The 22226-nt window shown below is 40.8% G+C and overlaps 1 protein-coding gene across 1 annotated transcript in view; it reads left to right on the top strand.

The window, feature by feature from the left end:
* FGR (FGR proto-oncogene, Src family tyrosine kinase) overlaps positions 1-21253 on the top strand; it is a 161240-nt gene extending 139987 nt beyond the window's left edge. Inside the window, exons 8-13 of the mRNA XM_075195814.1 lie at positions 1660-1815; positions 9274-9453; positions 9736-9812; positions 12758-12911; positions 18551-18682; positions 18924-21253. Coding sequence (XP_075051915.1) covers positions 1660-1815; positions 9274-9453; positions 9736-9812; positions 12758-12911; positions 18551-18682; positions 18924-19132 — 908 coding nt within the window. The 3' untranslated portion in view covers positions 19133-21253. The remainder of the gene's footprint in view (positions 1-1659; positions 1816-9273; positions 9454-9735; positions 9813-12757; positions 12912-18550; positions 18683-18923) is intronic.
* Positions 21254-22226: the final 973 nt, after the last annotated feature.

Genomic DNA, 22226 nt, shown 5'->3' with positions numbered 1-22226 from the left:
TATTCCCTAACCACAAAAAAGATTGGTGTTTCTAGCTCTGCAAAGTTAGATAAGATTATACTTTATTTGTCATTAACGTGCAACTAATCCTTAAACTATATTTTAATATATTTTCACCTATATTACTTTTATTTGAATGCCAAAACACCTCTGTTCTTTTTAGAATATAATTCAGAATAAGCTCACTGTCATATTTTTCGAAAGGTTGCATCGGATTTCAAGTTACTGACAAGAATTAGATCACTAAACTGCCTTATTAGCAGAAAAATATACTTGTTTTACCCTGTTTATTATACACCACACTATGATAAAAGATGAAATTAGTTTGTGAACATAGGGAGGGGAGTATCTGTTCTACTGTGCCCATTACTTGCAGGGATTAGTAGAAGTGAGTGCTGATATCTAAGGAGTGGAATTCTCTTATGGTTTGTTTGTTTTTTTGTTTCTTCTCCTGATTAAGTTTGGGAAGACCCAGGGTTTGGATTCTAGAGTTATCTAATTTATTTTGACCTAGAATTTTCTAGAGAGTCCAGTGAATGAGGTGGAGACAGAACGATCATGAATAATTGTTTTATCAGCTCCTGTCATATAAAAAGAAGACAGGCTACAGAGTTAGTAGTGGTTGAAGTACAGTGGGAATGTTTGTCACTCAGAAAGCTGGGGAGAGAGCTGGTGTGGAATGCAATATGTCCTTCTGTGGATTACTACATCTCCTTATGCCTGGATTAGGCTTTGTACTTGGTGGATTATACATTCTTCATCTCATTTTGTCAGATACAATTTCTTCACTGTATTGTAAATTATTTTCCCCAACTCTGTTGGTTACGACATTTTATTTACTTTGGATTTTCGCCTTAAATATGACGAAAATTGGAAGCCTTCGTCCTATTTACCAAAGCTCCTGGGCTGGTGAAGAGTATCTCTAGCAGTAACTTTTACCAGGGTTCCTCTGGTGAAGCTTCTCCATGCAAAGCATGAGGAAGCCCATTTAACAAGGACATCCGCAGTACATATAATGTTGCTATCCTCTGTTTGCTACCACTACCTTGGAATGCCTATAGCAGCACAAGAAAAAATGCTTTATTACTAAAATAACAGGGTTTTTTTCTATATATTTTTTTTTACTTTTGACAAATAACTTTATTTATCTATATTATCTATATTTTTTACAAATCTGGCAGCGGAAGTCCATGTCCGGACTTCCAATTCCAATGCGCATGCATAAGCCAGCAGGCCGGCTCACGTATTAATGTATTTTCTACTCAAATGTATTTTCTAATCATTGTATTTTCTAATCAATGACTAGACTTGTATCCTATTTTTCTCTACTGCAGACAGTGTGCAGACAGTGTGCTTATTCTGATTTGCAGTGATTTGAAGATCTAAATCTGAGGTTAGATAGTCATGCATAACAGTCCAGAGTGAAGTCCAACAAACATGCAAGTTTTGAGTGACACATCTTAGACACTAGGTGACTTGAGGACACAAGGTAATTAAGTTGTAAGCCTGGAGAACCTATTGAGCTAATGAATGTTTTTTATTTAATGATCTACTTATGAAAGGGCACCTATTCACTTCTCAATAACTGATTTATTTATATTTTACAACCAAACTATTGCATCATTTTTCATTTATTTTATAATTTCATTATTTTTGCAGAATTCAATGATGGTCTAGCCCACCTGTTAACAAAGCCTTGTGTCAACCTAAAACCTCAAACTTTGGGACTTGCAAGAGATGCCTGGGAAATAGAGAGAGAGTCGATCACTCTAGACAAAAAACTGGGACAGGGCTGCTTTGGAGATGTCTGGAAGGGTAAGATGTCATTTTAAAAACCCTTAGCCCTTGACAAAGATCCTATGTTAAGAATTAAAAACGATTGTTGGGCTTTCTGTTTTATCTATTATCAGCTAAATAAAAGTATTTTGATATTTTTTTTCTAATTTGAGTTGCTAGTTTCTCAATATTTTGAGTTTAGTTTTACAGAATCTTGATGGCCAGTGACAGTATTATTATTATTATTATTATTATTATTACCATTTATTTATATAGCGCCACTAATTCCACAGCGCTGTACAGAGAACTCACATCAGTCCCTGCCCCATTGGGGCTTACAGTCTAAATCACCTAACACACCCACGGACACAGACAGACACACAGACTAGGGTCAATTTTGTTAGCAGCCAATTAAACTACCAGTGTGTTTTTGGGATGTGGGAGAAAACCGGAGCACCCAGAGGAGGACTGTGCCTCCTATATCCATATGCTGTGAATCTTAGTGACCAGATACAAGCTAATGAATTGCAACTTGGTTGCTGACAAAATTGTTGTTCATCGGTACAAACTTCAATAAGAGAATTATAATTACCATTAATTTCATTACTTTAAAATACTCCATGACAGCCATTACAATAGGAATAACTCCAGGGCCTGATTAAGCGTTCAGGCCACACTAGGCTAATACACTTGTATCGCCCCCTCACCTTCCACACAAGGCTAATAAACGACGGGTAAAAATAAACTTGTCTTTAATTTAAAATCTGGCTTCCTAAACCCCCCTTCCCCCACCAATGTTTATGTTCCTGTATTTTCAAGCTTAGCTCCACGTGTCTTTTTAAGAGGATCACGGATATCTTTGTCACTCATTTTGTTTTCATTAAATTCAGAACTGTATAGCAGTACGGACATATTAAAGAGCGCTACTGAGGGTGAAGGTGTAAAGGTGGAGGGGGCTGTCACACTTGCACCTTTTCTCTCATACTCGCTTATCCTCAAGCTCCCACCCAAGAGTTATTCCTTGTCTTCCCTTCACCATGGGAATATGTCAAGATAAAAAATCTTACTATATTTTTTTTTTGTGTTTTCTTTTTACTTTGGAGAACAACTATTCTCTAATATTTTAAAATTAATTTCAGTTTACAGCTCTCCCTGTCCCAATTTTGCACCCCCAAAAAATATTGCACCGCCCTAAAGGCTTGAACTCTAGACTGCAGCCAAGTCAGACTATTCGATAATCATAATTAGCTGAGCAGAGACCGGAAATTAAACACCACTATAAGGTAAATGATGTGGATCCTCCTTCCTGTTGTCTTTGAGAAATTCCAAAGCGTCCTATGAAAACATAAACAGAGAACATGCGTGAGAATGTTGGGCTGCTATGAAGTATTTTAAGGAAGTAGTATAATCCATACTTACCAACCTTTGGAAACTTAATTCCAGGAGATCCCGGGCAAGGGGGGTGGTTGGAGGGCGTGAGGGGTGGGGCGTGGCGAATCGCGTCATTTTGGCCCTGCCCCCACGACAAAATGCCGTTTTTGTATTAAAATGACGAGCTTCACCGCGAATCGCGTCATTTTGAGGAGCAAGTTGACGTATGCGGGATACTTGGCTGCTCTCCCGGGAGTCCAGGAGACCTACCGGAATTTCGGGAGTCTCCCGGACATTCCGGGAGAGTTGGCAAGTATGGTATAATCAAATTGGGTGTGTTTAAGAACAAAACACTGAGAGTGCATAATTGAACTTTTATTGAACAACTTATTGAAGGATTTTCCTTCCAAACTCCTCATCAGCAGAGAATGTGACATCCAGAAGATAATATCTGTTAAAGTGTAAAGAGATGACCATCCAGCTGCTTTGCAGATACCGTCTGTTGAGGCCTGAATGTGGAGATTGCCACCGCCCTTGTAGAATGTGTGTTGCCTGCGCAATGATATCTCTAATCCATCTTGTAAGAGTAGGCTTGGATGGAGCATATCCCTTAGAGCAACCTCCGGGAACTGTGAAAAAATGCTCCATTTTTCTGAATTCATTCATTCTGGAAAGATAAATAGATATTGCACTAACAAGATCTGGAATATGTAATCATTTTTCCTACTTATTAGCTAGTTGTCGACAGAGAGATGATAGTATAATCTCTTGGTTGATATGGAAAGTCAATACTACTTTTGGTAAAAAAATAAGGTTAGTTCTTAATACCACTTTGTAAATGTTTAGAAAAGGTTCATTACACCACAAGGCACATAAATCTCGATGAACAGATGTAATTGCTACAAAAAATATTACTTTATGTGTGAGCTATCGAGTTATCTAACAAAGGTTCAAAGGGATTAGATATTAGGGCTTTCAAAACAAAACTGACATCTTAAGGTGCTACATAACATTTCACACAACAACATATTCTCTTTACTTCTTGAACAAAAATAAGGCTTTTGGATGCAAGTTTGTCATTAAATATTTCTGAATTTATTAGTTCGGGAAAGATAAACAGAGACTGCTCTAACAAGATCAAGATCTAGAGTTTGGCATCAAGAAGAATACCGAGTGCAGATACCTGACTTTTCCAGGTAGAGAAGACAAGTCCTTTATAAAACGGCCCTTAAGAAAATCCAAAATAACTGTTACATTGGCCAAAGTGGAATCATGTAATTTAGATTTGCACCACAGAATTAATCTTTCCCAGATGTTATAATAAACAATAGAAGGATATTTTTTTCTTACTTGAATCAGTACTTCAATTACTTCATCAGAGACACCCTTGTGTCTCAATAGTGACCGCTCCATCTCTGCATCATCAAAGGCAGTCAGGATATGGGTGAAGATCCGGGCCCTGGTGTAGAAAATCTGATCAGCATGGTAAAGACCAAGGTTGCTCCAGAAGCATTCCCAAAGCCACTTCAAACCATAGGTGACGAGGTTAAAAATGACGAAACGCTATAACTGCCACTGCTTCTTTCTTGATTTTCTGTAGGGTGTGTGCAATGAGAGAAAACGGAACACTTACTCTGGTTGGATGTTCCATGGCAACAATATCACTGCCCTAATTTCCCTGGGACGTGAGTAGAAATGAACTTCCTTGGTGTTCTGAGTTGCTGCCATTAGATTAATCTCAGAGAACCAAATTTCTGGATAACAACTTGTTTGTGCAAGACCCATTATCCTGGATTTATTTGACATTTGGTGAGGTAATCCAATATGTTATTGTTCTTGCCCGCTACATGAAGCACAGAAAGTGACTTTACATTGTTTTCTGCCCAAGACATGATTGCTGTCACTTCTGACATCATTGTCTTGCTCCGGGTGCCTCCATGTTGGTTTATAAAAGCAACTATTGTTCTGTTGTCAGAAAAGTTCTTGATGTTTTTGTTGCAAGAAAATGCTGAATTGCATGCCAAACTGCTCTCATCTCCAGAATGGTTGTGCAGATGTCTTTCACTCTCTAGCCATGTTCCTCGTGTCACCTGTGGAAGTAGATGGGTGCCCCAATCTATGAAGCTGATTGTACGCTATTGTGCGTACAATACATTACTAAATCTAAACAAAACATTCTTTATTTTGTTAACTTCGGATCTTGCCGCCAGCTAAGAAATTTTGACAACATGATCCAGAGAATCCAAATGGTCATCTCCCTGAGTGAGTAGATCCAGCTGAAGAACCCGCTTATGGCACCTTGCCAATGAAAGAATGTTGATGGCTGATGAGAACATTCCCAAGAGACTGAGATAAGTCCGTATTCGAAGTTAGTGGTTGAGACTGAAGATAGTGTGCTAGAACTTGAAATTTGACAAGTTTCTCCTGTGAAAGAGGCATCCTGTCTCTTGTGGTGTCTATCTCAACTTCTAAGAACTGCAGTTGTTGACAGAGCACAAGATAACTTTTTTCCACATTAATAATCTAGCCATTTTGTTTTAGGAACAATATTACTTTGTTGCCATATGTGCTCCAACTTTCCTGGTAGTAGGATTTCATCTAGATACAGCCAAAGTGCTCCACACTTTCTGAAAGTGGCAATAATGACCACCAACAGTGTGGTGACGGTCCTTAGAGATACAGAGAGAGGCCGAATGGAAGACAGGTAAACTGGAAATGACAACCTTGGACAAAGGACAAAGAACCTGAGAAATTGATGAATGGGTGCTGCAATAGAAATGTGGAAATAAGTACGGAATATGCTTTAGGCCCTAAGCTCAAGTCAAGGTTAAGTCTTTCCATGTTAGGCTGATATTTATCTAACAGTTTCCATCCTTTATAAATGATATCGTTAAGAACACTGCATATATAATTAAAACATAGAAACATAGAATTTGATGGCAGATAAGAGCCATTTGGCCCATTTAGTCTGCCATTAAAACACTCTGCTTTGTCTCTGATGATATAGAAAAAGGACATTCTGAAGGGAAAAAGGAGCTGATATATCATCAATTCTCCTGGATTTATTAATATGGTTAAGCATTATGTTCACAATATCCTTGTTAAATCTGGGGTATTCCTTCATTTCAAATTATTCGCTGCTGGGTGATCATCAGTATAAGTAAAAGTGTCACGGGCACTAGGAATCTTGCCCAGGAATTCACCAGATGACTGGGCTTACCAGAGTAGTGAAGTTCACACAACGGTCCTCTGGTAGCGGGGTGACTAGCGGAACAGATATCACAGCAGATGGAGAGAGAATGCCAATAAATAATAGGAAAGTCAGTGACTTGCAGCAATCTTTGGTCAATGAATCAGCGACTAGCTGATATAGTGGAAAGGCAGATTTGAACACGGAGATCAGGATGAACGTGAGTAGATGCAGGGAGGTAGCAGGGAAGTCAGTGGTCTGCGTACAGCAAGGTGTACCACTGCTTATGGTGAAGAGACTTGTCCAGGTGCAGGTAGGTAGCGGGGAAGTCAGTGGTCTGCGTATAGCAAGTTGTACCACTGCTTAATAGGTGAGGATGTGTACAAGTATTGATGAGTGGAAGCATACAAAGATAATAGGATGCAGACACTGAGAGCACAGAGTAACTTGATACCAATAGGTATGCAGCGTATCCAACAAAGTCTATATAACGGTATGTGTGGCGCTGCTTGGTAGAGACTTGCTCAGCACAGATATGCAGGCCAATAATGGATAGTCAATCACAGTTATGCATATAACGACTGAGCAGTACGGTTAATTCCAAACAGGTATGCAGCGTAACAATAACAGTCTATAGTGGGTATTGATACCGCTGCTGAGCGTGGAAACTTGTCCTAGCGGATATGCAGAGTAAACGTAGAAAGTCAATAACTGATAGGCATACCGCTATTCAGTAGAACAGTCTGTCCACAGGGAGATGCAGGAACTGCAGAGACGCTGGACGGCAAAGACGAGTGTAGGAACCACAGGTGAGTAGATCCGGTAATCAGAGTCCAGCTGAGGACACAGGCAGGAAACAGAAGACTGTAGCAGGTATGGAAACCAGCGATGAGTAGCACAGGGAATCCACAGGAACTGAAGACACTAGTAGTACACAGGAGATAGTAGCGGGTATGGAAACCAGCGATGAGTAGATCAGGAATCAGCAGGAAACTGAAGACACTAGTAGAACACAGGGGACACCTTCAGAGACTCACAGGAAATGAGACTCCAAGATCAGGCAATGAGGTAATGCACACAGGTGCCTTAAATAGGGAGTTGCCTGATCAACCAATTTGGATTAAAAGCAACAGTCACAAGAGTTCTTGAGAGCTGCGCATGCGCAGACCATCAGGATGGCGGACGGCCGGGGTTCAGGATAGGTGTCGGCAGGAAGGCTAGGGAGCCACGCACCAGCGCAAAGGCACTCACGGTCCGGTGAGTGACAGAAAGAGCCTAATGGCCACAGGTAGAGGGACTAGGCTTTGAATCATCCAGATGTCCACTTTTTACTCCCTTCGCTATTTAAAAAGGTATCCTGCATTGACTTTATCATTCCAGCTAAGACTTCCTTAAATTGTTCAGGTGGTTGAGCAATATCACTTTTAGGCTGAGGAGTACAGATTGTACGAAAATCTCCTTCAGTAAGGGATTATCACATGCTCCACATACACGGTTATGGAAATTGTAGCTTTTCGTTCCATGCAATGGCTTCAAGAGAGAACTGGGAAAAGAGAAAATTACTAACTAAAAGACCTTATAGTAAGAAAAATTTAGAAAACACCCCCAAATAAGAGTTTACCTAGGACAAGTATCTTTCAGCTTTTTTGGTGTGGTCTTCATTTCCATTGCAGATCGCCTGCGATGCTTCAAATTCCACAGAGATCTGATAATTCATGCCTCAGCATTGCAAATAATAGGAGAAATGGGTCTGTAACTGTACTTTAAACTGGGTTTGAACATGTGCAGTCTGACGTTGCATGTGATGTGAATAAGGCCTCTTTGTTGCGGTAGGCTTCTCTGCAATACCAGCAATCACACAGATGGTTAACAGAGGCACCACTCACCATCTAAAATGAAGAGCGGAACAGAGGCCTTGGTTTTGCCTAGAGGGTTGTACTCACTCAACGAATTATGAGATGCATCCTTTGTCTCAGTGTTAGTTATGCCCTTCTCCTGCTATCCCCAGGTAGGCAGGAGGCCTTCCCAGGGGTGCCTCCCCATGTCACTGTTTGCACTAGATAAGTGTGCTACAGAGACCCTCTGGAGCTTGGGGAGACAGGATAAGACCGCATAATCAAATAAACACTTTTGTACTATAAACTCCTCTCTCGGATAAGAAACAGGAAGAAGACACCAGGAGGAAGGAGGAGCTACCTTATGTACCTCCCAGGGGGGCTTCTTTTCCTGTCTCTACTCAGTTAATTATGCCTTGGTGTATGAAAAGAAAAACTAATTTTCCTTTTATCATATAACAAAAGACATTATTGTGTGGATCACTGCAATCATATATGTGAAAGACCAAATTATACAGATTTGATCAGATTACAGTAATCCAGTACTATCAGAAAATAATGGGATTTAGTTGCACATGTTACCCTACTATTTAAGGCTCAGCTGATGACCTCACATGTTAGAATGGAGTCACTGCCCAATTTGATTTACCACCCTGCCTGCTCAAAGCCAATGTAAGATTGTAATAGTTCCTTATGGATGTGATCACACACTGTGCAATGGTTAGTCAGTTTGGTTATCTGGAATCACCAGCCAAAATCTTACCATGTGCAGGTAGTTGAAGAACAGATGGGTAATTGTTTAGTACATAGTGCTCTACACAGAGGCCTAAACACTGAATTAAACTGCATTGTTAAAGAGGAAGGTGAACTGTTTTGCAGTGCTGCTTTCTTCATAACCCACTATACAACTTGTTCTCAATCCACCACTATAGGGTATCTCAAATGGGCCAAGACCAGTAATATTCTTGTTTGATTATTACGTTCTAGATCCTTTACCAATCCTCTTGTCCTGTTTACAAAATTATATTTAATTACTCTATATTAAAGTTCCTTGTTATTTACATTTTTTTTTAAAAGACTTTTAATCTCTACAATTTCAAGGGACGTGGAGTGGGACCACTAAAGTTGCAGTGAAGACCCTCAAACCAGGCACTATGTCCCCAGAAGCATTTTTGGAGGAGGCTCAGATCATGAAGAAACTTCGCCATGATAAACTGGTCCAGCTATATGCAGTGGTATCAGAAGAGCCCATATATATTGTTACTGAGTATATGACACAAGGTGAGTTTGCCTAGCAGAGCATTTTCCCACATGTTCTAGATTCTACTTGACATTCCCGTGGAAGACCTTCAGCTCTCTGATGTGTCCATAAACACTTTTACCAAACTGCTTCTTGATCTGTGACCCTCTCTATTGCTGTTATGTGACATCTCCCTATCTACCTCATTACCACCACACATTATCCGCACCTCTGATTACCTATGGTTACTGATCTTAGTCAGTTATCATCTTCTGCTTTTGTACAATGTAACTTGTCAGTCCTCAGTCTATTCTCTTCTTCAGGAAGCTTGCTAGATTATCTGAAAGACAGGGATGGGCGATACTTGAAGCTACCACAATTAGTGGACTTGTCAGCACAGGTGAGTGGGAATGCACTCTCTATTTCTCGCATGAATACCATGAATGCGTTAATACAATAGTCCAAATACTTTTCCCTGTGGACAGTTCCTCTTTGCTCCATCTCCTCCACTATTTCTCAACCCTTGTGGTATTCTATTTTCTTCACTTTCCCCTCAGCCTTTTCTACTTAGTTGATCATATTGCATCTACTGCTTTCAAGGCAACAGAGTATAGAACATGAAGTAAAATCCCAAATCTTGGGACATCACAGTACACCAAAAGTATGATGATTGTTATTTTTACATTAAATGTCTTTATGTGTAATATATAAACTCTTCATATTACTTGCTGTGACTTTAACCCCTTAACAACCTCCCAACATATGGAGGATGAGCATGTGCTTTTTTTGGAGCCGCTATGGACATACAGACATTCATTATGTCAGCTTCATGCATCCCTGTAATTGTAGCAGCTGCCAGGCTGTCAGTTCCAGAGTTCCAGGGACATCGCCAGGAAACATTTCATGCTGTTTCTAGCCATTCGATCAGGACTGCCGTACATGCAGACTGTTGGACTTCTGCATCTGGGTAAACCTCAGTTATGAAGCCCCTGGGGTTATCCAGAGAGAAGAGTCTACAGAAACCAAACTTAGCTCAAGCTACTTATGTTTTTTGTTTAGACCTAGCAGGAGCTGATATACCAGTTTTAAAGTAAAACTTCATGTGGATAAATAGAAATAGAATATAGAAAATAGAATAGAAAAAAAATGAAACTTTTCAGTGTATATATTTCTCTATGTGGACACCCCTTCTAATTAGTGTGTTTGACCATTTCAGCCACATCCGTACATTAAAATGAAGCATGCAATCTCCATAGTCAAACATTAGCAGTAGGATGCCACCTGTCCAACAAGTCAGTTTGTTAAATTTCTGTCTGCTAGAGATCGTCATCAGCAGCAGCTATTTATATAGCGCAACTAGTTCTGCAGCGCTGTACAGATAACTCACTCACATCAGTCCCTGCCCCAGTGGAGCTTACAGTCTAAATTCCCTAACACCCCACCTTGGTCCACTGTAAGTTTTGTGATTGTGACATGGAAACTTGTAGGATCAGCAACAGCTCTGCCACAAAGTGGTAGATCACACAAGCTCACGGAACAGGACCGTCGAGTGCTAAAGCATGAAGCACGTAAAAATCTTCTGTCCTTGGTTGCAACAATCACTACTGAATTGCAAACTGTCTCTGGAAGCTCAAGAACAGTTTGTTGTGAGCTTCATGAATTGAGTTTCCATGGTCAATCAGCCACACACAAGCCTCACATCACCATGTTCAATGCCAAACATTGACTAGAGCGTTGTAAAGCACACCGACATTTGACTCTGGAGCAGTGGAAATATATTCTCTGGAGTGACGACTCATGCTTTAACATCTCCCAGTCTGATGAACAAATCTGGTTTTGGCATATATTCTAATGTAGCCAGGGTACTATATGTGTGGAGCTTGGTTACTTCTGGGTGCTCTTTTTCTCTTGCCAAATCCCCATACTTTTGACTAAAATGATCCAAATGTGTGGCAATATGGAAATATGATTGTAAACTCAATTTGGGCAGATTCTGATATAAAAAAATCTCTTCTAATTGTCCAGTGCTTTGTAGAGGCACTATACATATATAAAGGATTAAACTTTAACTCTCTCCACAACATGACAAACAGGGGGGATTGAAATGCAATGGCATGTTGATGGAAGCTGCATTATGAAGACATTGGGCCTGATTCATTATGGAAAGTAAAGCAAAAAAAATAGTAACTTTCCACCTTGGCAAAACTATGTTGCATTGGAGGGGGAGACAAATTTTATAGTTGTGGTAAGGCATGTTCTAGAATAACTTTTAATTTCAGTGTACAAATAAAGCTATCAAGTATTTGTGTGCTACATGAAAAAAACAGCCAGTATATATCTTATGTGCAAAATAATAAACCTTATTTGCACCCCTTGCATTGTAACATGGTTTTGTCCAGGAAAAAAACATACTCATTTTTTTCCCTTTCTTTAATGAATCAGGGCCATTGTGTGTCTCTGGACTGTAGTGCCGCCCTGGCAGTATTCATTTCCACGTCACATTATGTAATGGGAGTGCATTGTCATGTCACATAATATAATGTGTGGCACTGCCGTGGCAGAACTACAATTCAGGACCAGAAGAAGGCAGCTTGGGTGGCACTGTGACAATGAGGGTGTGTCAGGACAAGGAACATAGTGAGTAAACATCCTGCTGAGCAATTATTGGATATATTATCTTAATATTTTATGGCCCTTATTGTGAAAATTTTGTTTTGATGGGTAATAACTCAAACAAATACAACAACAAAATAACTCCAACAAATTACATTGCACCAGGCATAATGGGTATATTACTAAAATATGGGTAAAAATTTGGTATATGTGCAATTACTGGGAATATTCCATTGTGATGGGCAATTATTGGGCAAATTATATTTTGAACTTAATGGGCAGATTATATCTTGCTAAGTAACATCTGAGCATATTACATATCGCTGAGTAATGGGCAGAGCCAATGGTTGGCTGCCAGCTTGAAGCCTTTGATGATCACCGTGCAGAGCCTAATCCACCACTGTTTGTTATGTTAACATGTGTAACCGGAGGATGGCTAGAGGTTCTCTTTGATTGCCTTACCTCATATTATATTACAATGCATCTTTGAGATTTTATTTTTTTTCTGGTCACTGGGTAACCTTCACACTATGGAGGCTGAGACAATTGCCTCACTAGCATTACTCTCAGGTCTACCCTGAGGATCTTCTATACTACATGCTCTCTCTCCACCAGTCAGAGCTCCTACCTCTACAGCTCTCTAGCATATCTGACCATCTAATTTTCTCTTATCAGGTAGTCTCTCCCCTATTCTGCTATATTCATCTGAACAATGCATTTCTTCTCCTGTAGATAGCTTCTGGAATGGCGTATATTGAAAGAATGAATTATATTCACCGTGATCTTAGAGCTGCCAATATTCTTGTGGGGGACAACTTGATCTGTAAGATAGCAGACTTTGGCCTTGCTCGCCTCATAGAAGACAACGAGTACACAGCTCGACAGGGTAAATGTATTCAACTTTTGCATCCATTGACCATTTTTTCAGTACTCTCTGCCCCTGTCTCCCATGAAGTTGTAGATCTCCATGGGACTAGCTATCATAAAATCTCAAATGTATGTATAAATTAGAAGTAACAATTCACCCAATAGGTAAATATCTATAATATGTGGGCAGTAAATTATTAATTAACAAATTACATTGAAGGCAAAGTGAGAACATTTCAACCCTAGATGCAGGCCTATATGGCTTTTCCACAAATCCAGACCTGTATGTGTTACATTGAGGGAGAACCTCTCTGGAATGTCCGCGGAAACACCATGCTCCGATTTTATAGCTAGAATCTCCACTCACTTTTCCTTGCACTACATGAGGTGTGCGATGTGTTCAGCCAGATATTGTGATAATGTCCGCGCTCCACATCGCTAATAATTGAATCTTCCCCATTGTGTGTCTGAGAAGAAAATGTGCTAAGTGTATCTGTTTCTTTGTATATTATGTAAATAATAGTGTGCATATTCTCATAGCAATGGAAGTATGTTTTTGCTTTGAGTTTCTATAACATACCTTCCAACTGTCTTGATTCGGGTGGGACAGTGCTGATTCTTGGGGACTGTCTTGACATCCTGACAATCTGAAATTTTGTCCCTACTGCTGAGACTGTTTGAAGGTATGTCCTACTCACCACCGCTTTACACTGCAAAGTGGCAGTGATGGCAAGGGGGGGGGGTGTACACCTTCCATTGGTACGTCAAGCTTTTCTGGCTTTTTATTAGGGGAAAGAATGGTGGTTTGGGATTGCCTAATTCTTCAGAATTACTTGGAACGACCCCAGTGGCGTGGCATGTCGCATTGTAATGCAGCAGTGCCCAAATCATGCCATGGCCATACCCACTTCCATACTGATTCCAAAGACCCAAATGTTCATATCATCGCAATTTATTTTAAGCTTTGAATAAAAAATGTGTTTTCTCTTTATTTATCTCAGTATGTATGTTTTGTGTATGCCAATGGTCCTCTACCTTTTCTTTTTAGCTTCGACCCCATATGTCAGTGTCTACAAAATGGACCATTCCCAATTCAATTTGTTACATATTCAACAATCACGGGACCCCAAAAACAGATTCTATGACCCCACTTGGAAACAGACCCACAAGTTGTGCATCTCTGGTGTATGCAGTGATGCAGAAAGTACACCTACACTTCTTTAAATATATTGTATTTCTGTCTCTTTAAATGTGAGACACATGGGGGGGTGATGCAGAGCGAGTGTGCATAGCATCAGTTTGCGTATCGTTCATGAAATCGACCTGCACATGTGCAGATGCCCTGAAAGTGGGCGCACACATTATTCTGTCATGTACATTAGCCTTCACCTGGAGAGGGACAGGGGGCGATATAATGACAGCCTCATACAGTAAGGGTTCGTTCATGCAATTGCGAATGGTTGCAGACAGGGAAAAAGATGCATATAAGACTGGGAAACCAGTATTATTTGCGGGTGGTCAGAAGCAGATGCAAATAGCGGATGATTGACAGTCACCGGCACTAGTGAATCACTTGTGATTGGCTAATTAAAACTAATCAAAGAGCATAGATCCCTTTGGCGCAGGACCCAAGAGGGCAATTCCAGCCCCCCCGCTGGCAATTTTCGCATGTGCAGCTCCCCTGCACCAAGGTGCCTTGGTGCGCCTATTCTGATCCCTGCTCTATTCAGAGTGGGTGTCAAGTTTGTACATGAAGAATGAGTGAGACCCTGCTGTCTCAACTGGTATTGGCTAAGACTTCCCGAGAGGCGCGGAGTCTAACAGAATGGAAGGTATTCACCAGGGATTCCCGCATGGGAATTTGGGCTTCAGTGGCTTCCACCCTGCAGGTCGCGGTGAGACCCAGTGAGACAGATTAGAGAAATAGTTCAGGCAGCATTCAGAGAGATACAGTTCTGATAGCAAATGATGATCATAGCAATTACCACTACAGAGTGGAAAATAAATACAAAGTTCAATGGAGTACAGAGTATGCTGCCGATGATGGGCCACGGCTGTTATACATGAGAGTAGAAACAGTAAGCGGAGTTCAGCGGTGCAGGTAGAATACATAGTGAACGTTGGTCACAGCAAATACCACTAAGGAGTGGAACATCTATGCAGCATTCAATGAAACATGAGGCATACAGCAGAGGATAAGTCACAACTATCACCACAAGGCTGTGGAAGGAATTAGCGAAGGTCAGCGATGCAGGCAGAGTAGATAGTGTGAGATGAACACAGCAGTTACCAGTAACGAGTGGGCCAGATGAACAGAGATCAGCGGTATCCAGGTATGCAGCAGACGGTGAGCCACAGCTTACCACAGGGATGTGGAACGAATCAGCAGTAGTCAGCAGTGCCTGAAGAGTAGGTAGCGGCATTGACCATAACGGAGAGAGGAAGCTGAAACAGGCCAGGTGTAGACTTGAAGAACCAGCAATGAAAAGGTGAAAGGAGGAGCCTTATAAAGGGGAACTGACCAATGGCTGAACAGGCCAAACACAGGTGAAGTAAGCACAGGTGCAAACCGTAGCTGACTGCCTGCACAATCAAGAGGATTAAAGTGAGAGTCAGTGTATTGAGGTTCGGGTGGAGATGTCCAGAGAGCGGTGTGTGACAGTGGGGATTCAGAAGTTAAGAGAGATGGCATCCTTTCCAAAAAAAAGAAATACATTTTCGGCGTGAACAGGCTGTGGGGCGCCCCGGTAAGCAATGTGCCCTCCTACCATGCTTACCAGTCTTACCGTGTTCCACCGTCCCTGCCTATGTACGTTGAGTAATTTGTATAAACATATTTACAGTAGTTGCCTGCTTGTATTGTAAAAGTTCTCTGAGTTTAAAAGGAATCACTAAGGTACTTAATAAAATACCATGTGTAGGACATATCTAAAATATATTATATAACTATAACAACCAGTAAGGGAATTAGATGTTCTATTGACTCTTGCTGTTAATATGTTCAACTACTTGTTGGTAATTTTTGTATGGTTTGCACAATATCTAAAGTTTTGATACGCTCTAATATGTGGTTTACAAACTCAATACTTAGTTAGTTCCCTAACATTGGTCTTCTCCCTTGAGAAAGAGAGGAAATAAACATGAGGGGGCAGACTAAATCAGACAAAAAAGGCTGATTCGGAGCAGAGGGCAGAACTCAGAGATATTACACAGACCTGTACATGTTCTTTTTCATGGCGATTGCAGGACTCACTAAGGTGACGAGTGGATAGTAAACGCCAATTTTGTATGTGTGGTAATTCGGTGCAGTGTCAACAGATTGTGTTACAGTATGGGAGGGAGACTTTTACCAATATCTAATTTTGCCTCTATGAAGAACAGTTGGGATCTGGGGTGTGTATAGTATGTATGTCAATCGTTCTCCTGTGGTGAATGCTATACAGTGGGTTTTCTTTACACCTTTGCAATATATTTCTGCTTGCATAAATGCATCTATTAATCTTGCAAATACATAGTGGCACATCTAAATGCCAGTGTTTAGAAATGTCATGGAAAAGTACTCTGCGCCTGTGTGGAATTATTGGTCCAAATTGAAATACACATGGTGGTAAAAGTAAAAAGAAAATGTTACTTCAAAGTCCTGTCTGCTGTCATTGGTACCACCTCTATTATTCATTCTGTTTTTCCCTACACTATTATTTGTTCCAGTCCTACTTAGGTGTAACATTAATGCTGAAGCGGAGGGAATATTGGAACTAAATGCTTTTGCTATATACAGTGTCGGACTGGAGCATGAAGGGCTCACCGGGGAATGCAACACTAGGGGCCCACCAAAGGGGGTGTGGTCAGCCATCATAGAGGAGGGACCAGACACTAGAGGGGGAGTGGTCAGTCCACGAAGGACAGCTAGCACCATAGTGTAGTATGTAAAGAATGCAGTGTGTGTATAAAGAGTACACAGTGTTGATCTGCCCCTTAGATTGGGCAGAACAGTCACCAAAAATCAGGATTGTCCCACTAGACCAGGATTGGCTAACCTGTGGCACTCCAGGTGTTGTGAAACTACAAACCCCAGCATACTTTGCCAATATATAGAAGCTTATTGCTGGAAGGGTATGCTGGGACTTATAGTTTCACTACACCTGGAGTACCACAGGTTAGCCAAGCCTGCACTAGACTCAAAACATTTGACAGACTGTCCTACCTGTTGTTGTCACTTTTACACCTGTGGCTGCTGGTTTCTTTAGTTGCGGCTTGTCTGGATCCTGGAATGTTGAGGGCCGGCCCTATGTGGAAAAAATAATGGGTACATTTAGAAACGTCAACCATCCCTGCCATTAAATAAACAGCACCCACATTCAATTATAGACCCAAACCAACTCAGCATTGAAGGTCCCATCACCCCCTCCCTATAGTGTTCTATGTGCAGCCCCCCTCACTATAGTTTAGCATAGGCAGCCCCCCTATAGTTTAGTATAGATAGGCAGCCCCCTTATGACACATAGTAGTGCCCCCAAAACAATGTTATGCCACACAGTAGCGCCCCCAAAACAATGTTATGCCACATAGTGCCCTCAATGTTATGCCACATAGTGCCCCCAATGTTATGCCACATAGTGCCCCCAATGTTATGCCACATAGTGCCCTCAATGTTATGCCACATAGTGCCCCAAATGTTATGCCACAGTGCCCCAAATGTTATGCCACATAGTGCACCAAATGTTATGCCACATAGTGCCCCAAATGTTATGCCACAGTGCCCCAAATGTTATGCCACAAATGGTTAAAAAATATACTTACCGATATCTTGCTTGCTGCAGGCTCTCTGTTCTTCTCTCTTCTTCAGCGGCGGCGGTAGGCGGGAAGATCAGCTGACAGGGGGAGGGGGCGGGTCACATAATTGCAGCTGCGATCACAATTGAGCAGCGGGGACACCGGGTTCTCGTGGGGGGCCTCCAGGTAAGCTCCGCCCATGGGTAAAAGGGGGTGTGGTCATACGGTAGCCGGGCCTACTGGTGGTTTAACCGGTAGTCCGCTGGGCCAGTCCGACACTGGCTATATAGCAATTGTGTCTTGGGGTGCAAGAGCTATCCTGTTGATAACTAAATTGAAACCCTGCCAACTGGAAAGGCTTGAAGAAGGCAATATATCATCCTGCAAAAAGAAACCCCAACAACTTGTTTTGATATGTGATCATAATACAAGGTGGGCAGAGACCGCATTCACCAAGGTCTGATCCTCCCAACTCCTTCCATCTGTAGATGCAAATTGTAGCACCTCCTACCACAATCTTGGTGCTTTCCGACATCGAAGATATTTTAATAAAACAATGGATTCAAACAGCACAAATAGACGCTTGACATAACATCAAATGCACTGCAGAGCCAAGTTATTTGCACTTTTATAAATTACCTCCCTTTTGGAGGGGCGGGGGGGGGGGTGGAACACCAAACCACTCCAGATGACTGTAACCCCCCCTCCCTAACTTGTGTGCTTTAAAAATTTCATAAATATATTTATTACATCTGTTGCAGCAATATATACATTTCATTCTCCTTGTAATTAGAAACTGTTTTCCACCTCGCAACTCTATGTAGTGCCAGGATGCAAGCCTCTTAACTGCTAATGACTAATACTTATCATTGTGCATCCGAACAGGTGCCAAATTTCCCATCAAGTGGACAGCTCCTGAGGCTGCTATGTATGGAAGATTTACCATTAAATCTGACGTCTGGTCATTTGGAATCCTAGTGTCTGAGCTGGTGACGAAGGGAAGAGTTCCGTATCCAGGTGCAATAATCTGCTAGGCAACAGAATCTGGGGAGCTTAGAGTGATGTAACAGATACACAGCTCTACACAGATTACACATTCATAGACACAAATGTGTATTGACATCTACAGTGTATGCACAGTTCTATGTACATTTCTGTAATACATTTCTTCTCATTCACATAAATATCTTTTAAGCTTATTTTTCTTACTCTAATATAAAATTATATTTCCCCTTAATTTTCCCCCCTTCTATACTAGGTATGAGTAATAGAGAAGTACTAGAACAAGTTGAAAGGGGCTACCGCATGCCATGTCCTCAAAGCTGCCCCCCATCTCTTCATGACCTTATGTTACAGTGCTGGAAGGGTGACCCTGAGGAACGTCCAACATTTGAGTATTTGGAGTCCTTTCTGGAAGATTACTTTACGGCCACTGAACCTCAGTATCAGCCCGGGGAAAACATCTAAGGCCAGGAAGATGTGACCCCTAGGATCATGGGATGAGCACTTTTGTTGAAGAAATTCAAGAAGGTCACCCTGTAAAGACTTTATGAGACTACCATTAACCATGTGTCTTGTCAATCGACGATAAGATTCTATCTACTTCCTTATTGTCAATCAATAGACAAGTTTTATAGTGATGCAAAGAATCTCCATGAGAAAAATCATAAGGAAATCAGGTTTTATGATACAGTGCAAAAATCTATTGCTGAAAACTGTATCTAGTATAACAATTGCTTATGAACATTTCGGAAGCTGTGGATAATAATGAACAATATCAGGTGTGGACATGTCACACTATATGTGACCACACCTGGAAACTCTCTGGGTTTGAATCTGAGACGCAGTTATTTCTCCGAGTCTATGGTCAAAATCCCAGGATCACTCCCAGAGTCCTTCATTCTAAGTTTGTCCATTAACTTTCTGTTGTTTGTGTCACAGGTGTTGCAGTTTTGTCAGCTGTTAGAAGCTCAATGAAAAGTAAAATGCCAAAAAGACATAATTTTCTATTTAATGCAATAAATACTGATTTTAGAACCACAAGATCAAGACCACATTAATATTTCTCTTAAAATCTATATGAATTGCTATTGAAAGCTTCTTGTTGTAAAGCATCTTAGATTAATCTTATTAAAGCTGGCTACTCATGCTACAATATTGGACAATAATATACATGTGTCGCCCCAAAATGCCAGATAATGCTCTAGTGAGTTCAAACTCTTACATCCAAGAAACGAAAAGTTGGATCACGTCAGGTTTGGCCCCCCATGTGTGTTGCCACGTGCTTTGATGATTCAGTGGGTCGTGGACACTGGATAAGCTGCAGGATCAGCTAGTGACAGCCACCTTTGGAATGTCCCCAGCTATATACAAGGCATGTAAGGCTGGGAATCAGAAAGAGGCTGATCAATGTTGTCACCTGGTCACTGAGATAGGATTGCTTTATAAGCATGTTCAAGAAAATAAACAATTGAAAATCAAACAGTGTCAAAAGGTGGCAGATCTGTCTCTTTATTTCCAAGTTACATCTTCATATACTTTTTATGCTAACTACCCTTTATCTTTTCCTTTTAATACTGAATCATTCTTTTCTCTCCATCTTTATATTTTCTCTGGATCTCTTTCTGTCGTCTTCTCCCTCTCTCGGGGTTATATTACAGACACCTCTCAGCTGATTCAGATGTTTTCACACCTCCCTCCTTGTGTAAAGTCCTCTCTCCCTCCTCCCTTTAACTCCCAGACTGGATTTTTCTGCTGTGTGTGCAGAGACAGATTGGCATTAAACCAGCCCTTTCCCTGTACAAACAGAGTGCCAGCCCCTTGCCGCCCTCTACACCTCTGGGAGCTGTAAAGGGATAGGAAACAGAGGATGGGAAGAGGTAGTGGAGGGGCAGATGGCATCATGTGCATTAAGAAGAAGGTTAGAAAAGAAGTAGGGAGGAGGGGTGTGGAATGAAATCAGTAATAAGAGATGTGATGAGGGAAGGTGAGGAGCAGCAGGGTGGTGATAAAGAGTTAGTATAGTGACTGCAAGTGATTGAAAGCTCTGTAGAGGTGGTGAAAAAAATGCATGGTGATAAGGTGGTAGGAGGTCATGAGGAGATAGAGTGGTTGGAAAGAAATTCTTGTCAGGAGGAATATTGTGAAAATAATTTATCTGCAGGTGACAGGTGGAAGTGTGTGTGTGGAGAAACATAAGTGGATATGGGTGTTAAAAAGACATGCAATGAAATGATATCACCGCATGCTTGTTTACGGTTGGTAGATGCTACTGAGCTATGCAAATGAACTAGCGATACCCATAATATATAATATATACTGCCAGTCGGCAGGTTTTCTATCTCTATTTTCAGTTGTGTGCGACAAACTCACAAATTATAGGCCACATGACATATATGTATTAACTGTATTAACCTCTTAACAGTAAAATGAATTAAATTAATTTTGACAGTCGCTCATCTCAGGACTTGCTTACTAAAGTATTTCTCCAACATTTACTACAATTACAAATAATATTGTCCTTTATGTATGTATTGCATAGATGTTTTGCAACAGTCTACATAATACGATAACCTGGCCTTCCTTTGCTTTTAACTGCTTCCTACACCTGTTGTCTATCTGCCTGCATGTATATTTTTTGTTTATCTTGTTCCATGAGGTATTTGTCACTGGGGTTAACCTCAGCCCCTACATTCGGTAGCACAGAGCAATTGAAATAGGTACAAGACATATCAAAATATAGTATCATAAATGAAGTATAATGAAATAGGGCAGAGATGCACAAACCCAGTCCTCAAGCACTACCAACAGGTCATGTTTTCAGGATTTCTGTCTGTAGAAACAGGTGGGGTGATTACTGACCCAGAAAAATAGATTAACACACCTGTGTATGATTAAAGAAATCCAAAAAACATGAACTGTTGGTAGCTCTTGAGGACTGAGTTTGAACATCTCTGACATAGCGTATCACAGAATAGTCCATGCAATCATACATTAGTGCATATGGCTATTAGGTATGAGGGGAAAAACGATTTGTGTTTCCCATGATGTTGGTCTTGGAAGAAGTCAAAGTCCCTGCATCCCTGATGGTTATACACTTGTTTTTTTAAGTAAACTGGGCTACTGATATTCAAGAAATGGCAAAACAGTAAAGTTCACCATTCTCTATAGCATATCAAAATATTTTTTACAGTTTAGTACCAATTTTACCAATTGAGTGCAAGTTCTGTAGAATGTACTGTAATGGCTGCTATCTACTTAAGAGTGATATTCCTGTAAATCCTACAGAGGTAGGGATCTATACACACTGAGGGGTATATTTACTAAACTGCGGGTTTGAAAAAGTGGAGATGTTGCCTATAGCAACCAATCAGATTTTAGTTATTTGTTTAGTACATTCTACCAAACGACAGCTAGAATGTGATTGATTGCTATAAGCAAAATCTTCACTTTGTCGATCCTGCAGTACACATGTCTTCAGATACGTGCAAATTAAAATATTGTTTAAGAATGCGTCTGCATTCAAGCTTTAAGAGTACCTTGTTGTGGCCGGATACTAGAA

The sequence above is a fragment of the Mixophyes fleayi genome, chromosome 2 (assembly GCF_038048845.1).
Source record: "Mixophyes fleayi isolate aMixFle1 chromosome 2, aMixFle1.hap1, whole genome shotgun sequence".
NCBI classification, from domain to species: domain Eukaryota; kingdom Metazoa; phylum Chordata; class Amphibia; order Anura; family Limnodynastidae; genus Mixophyes; species Mixophyes fleayi.
This window is presented reverse-complemented; position numbering and strand designations above follow the sequence as displayed.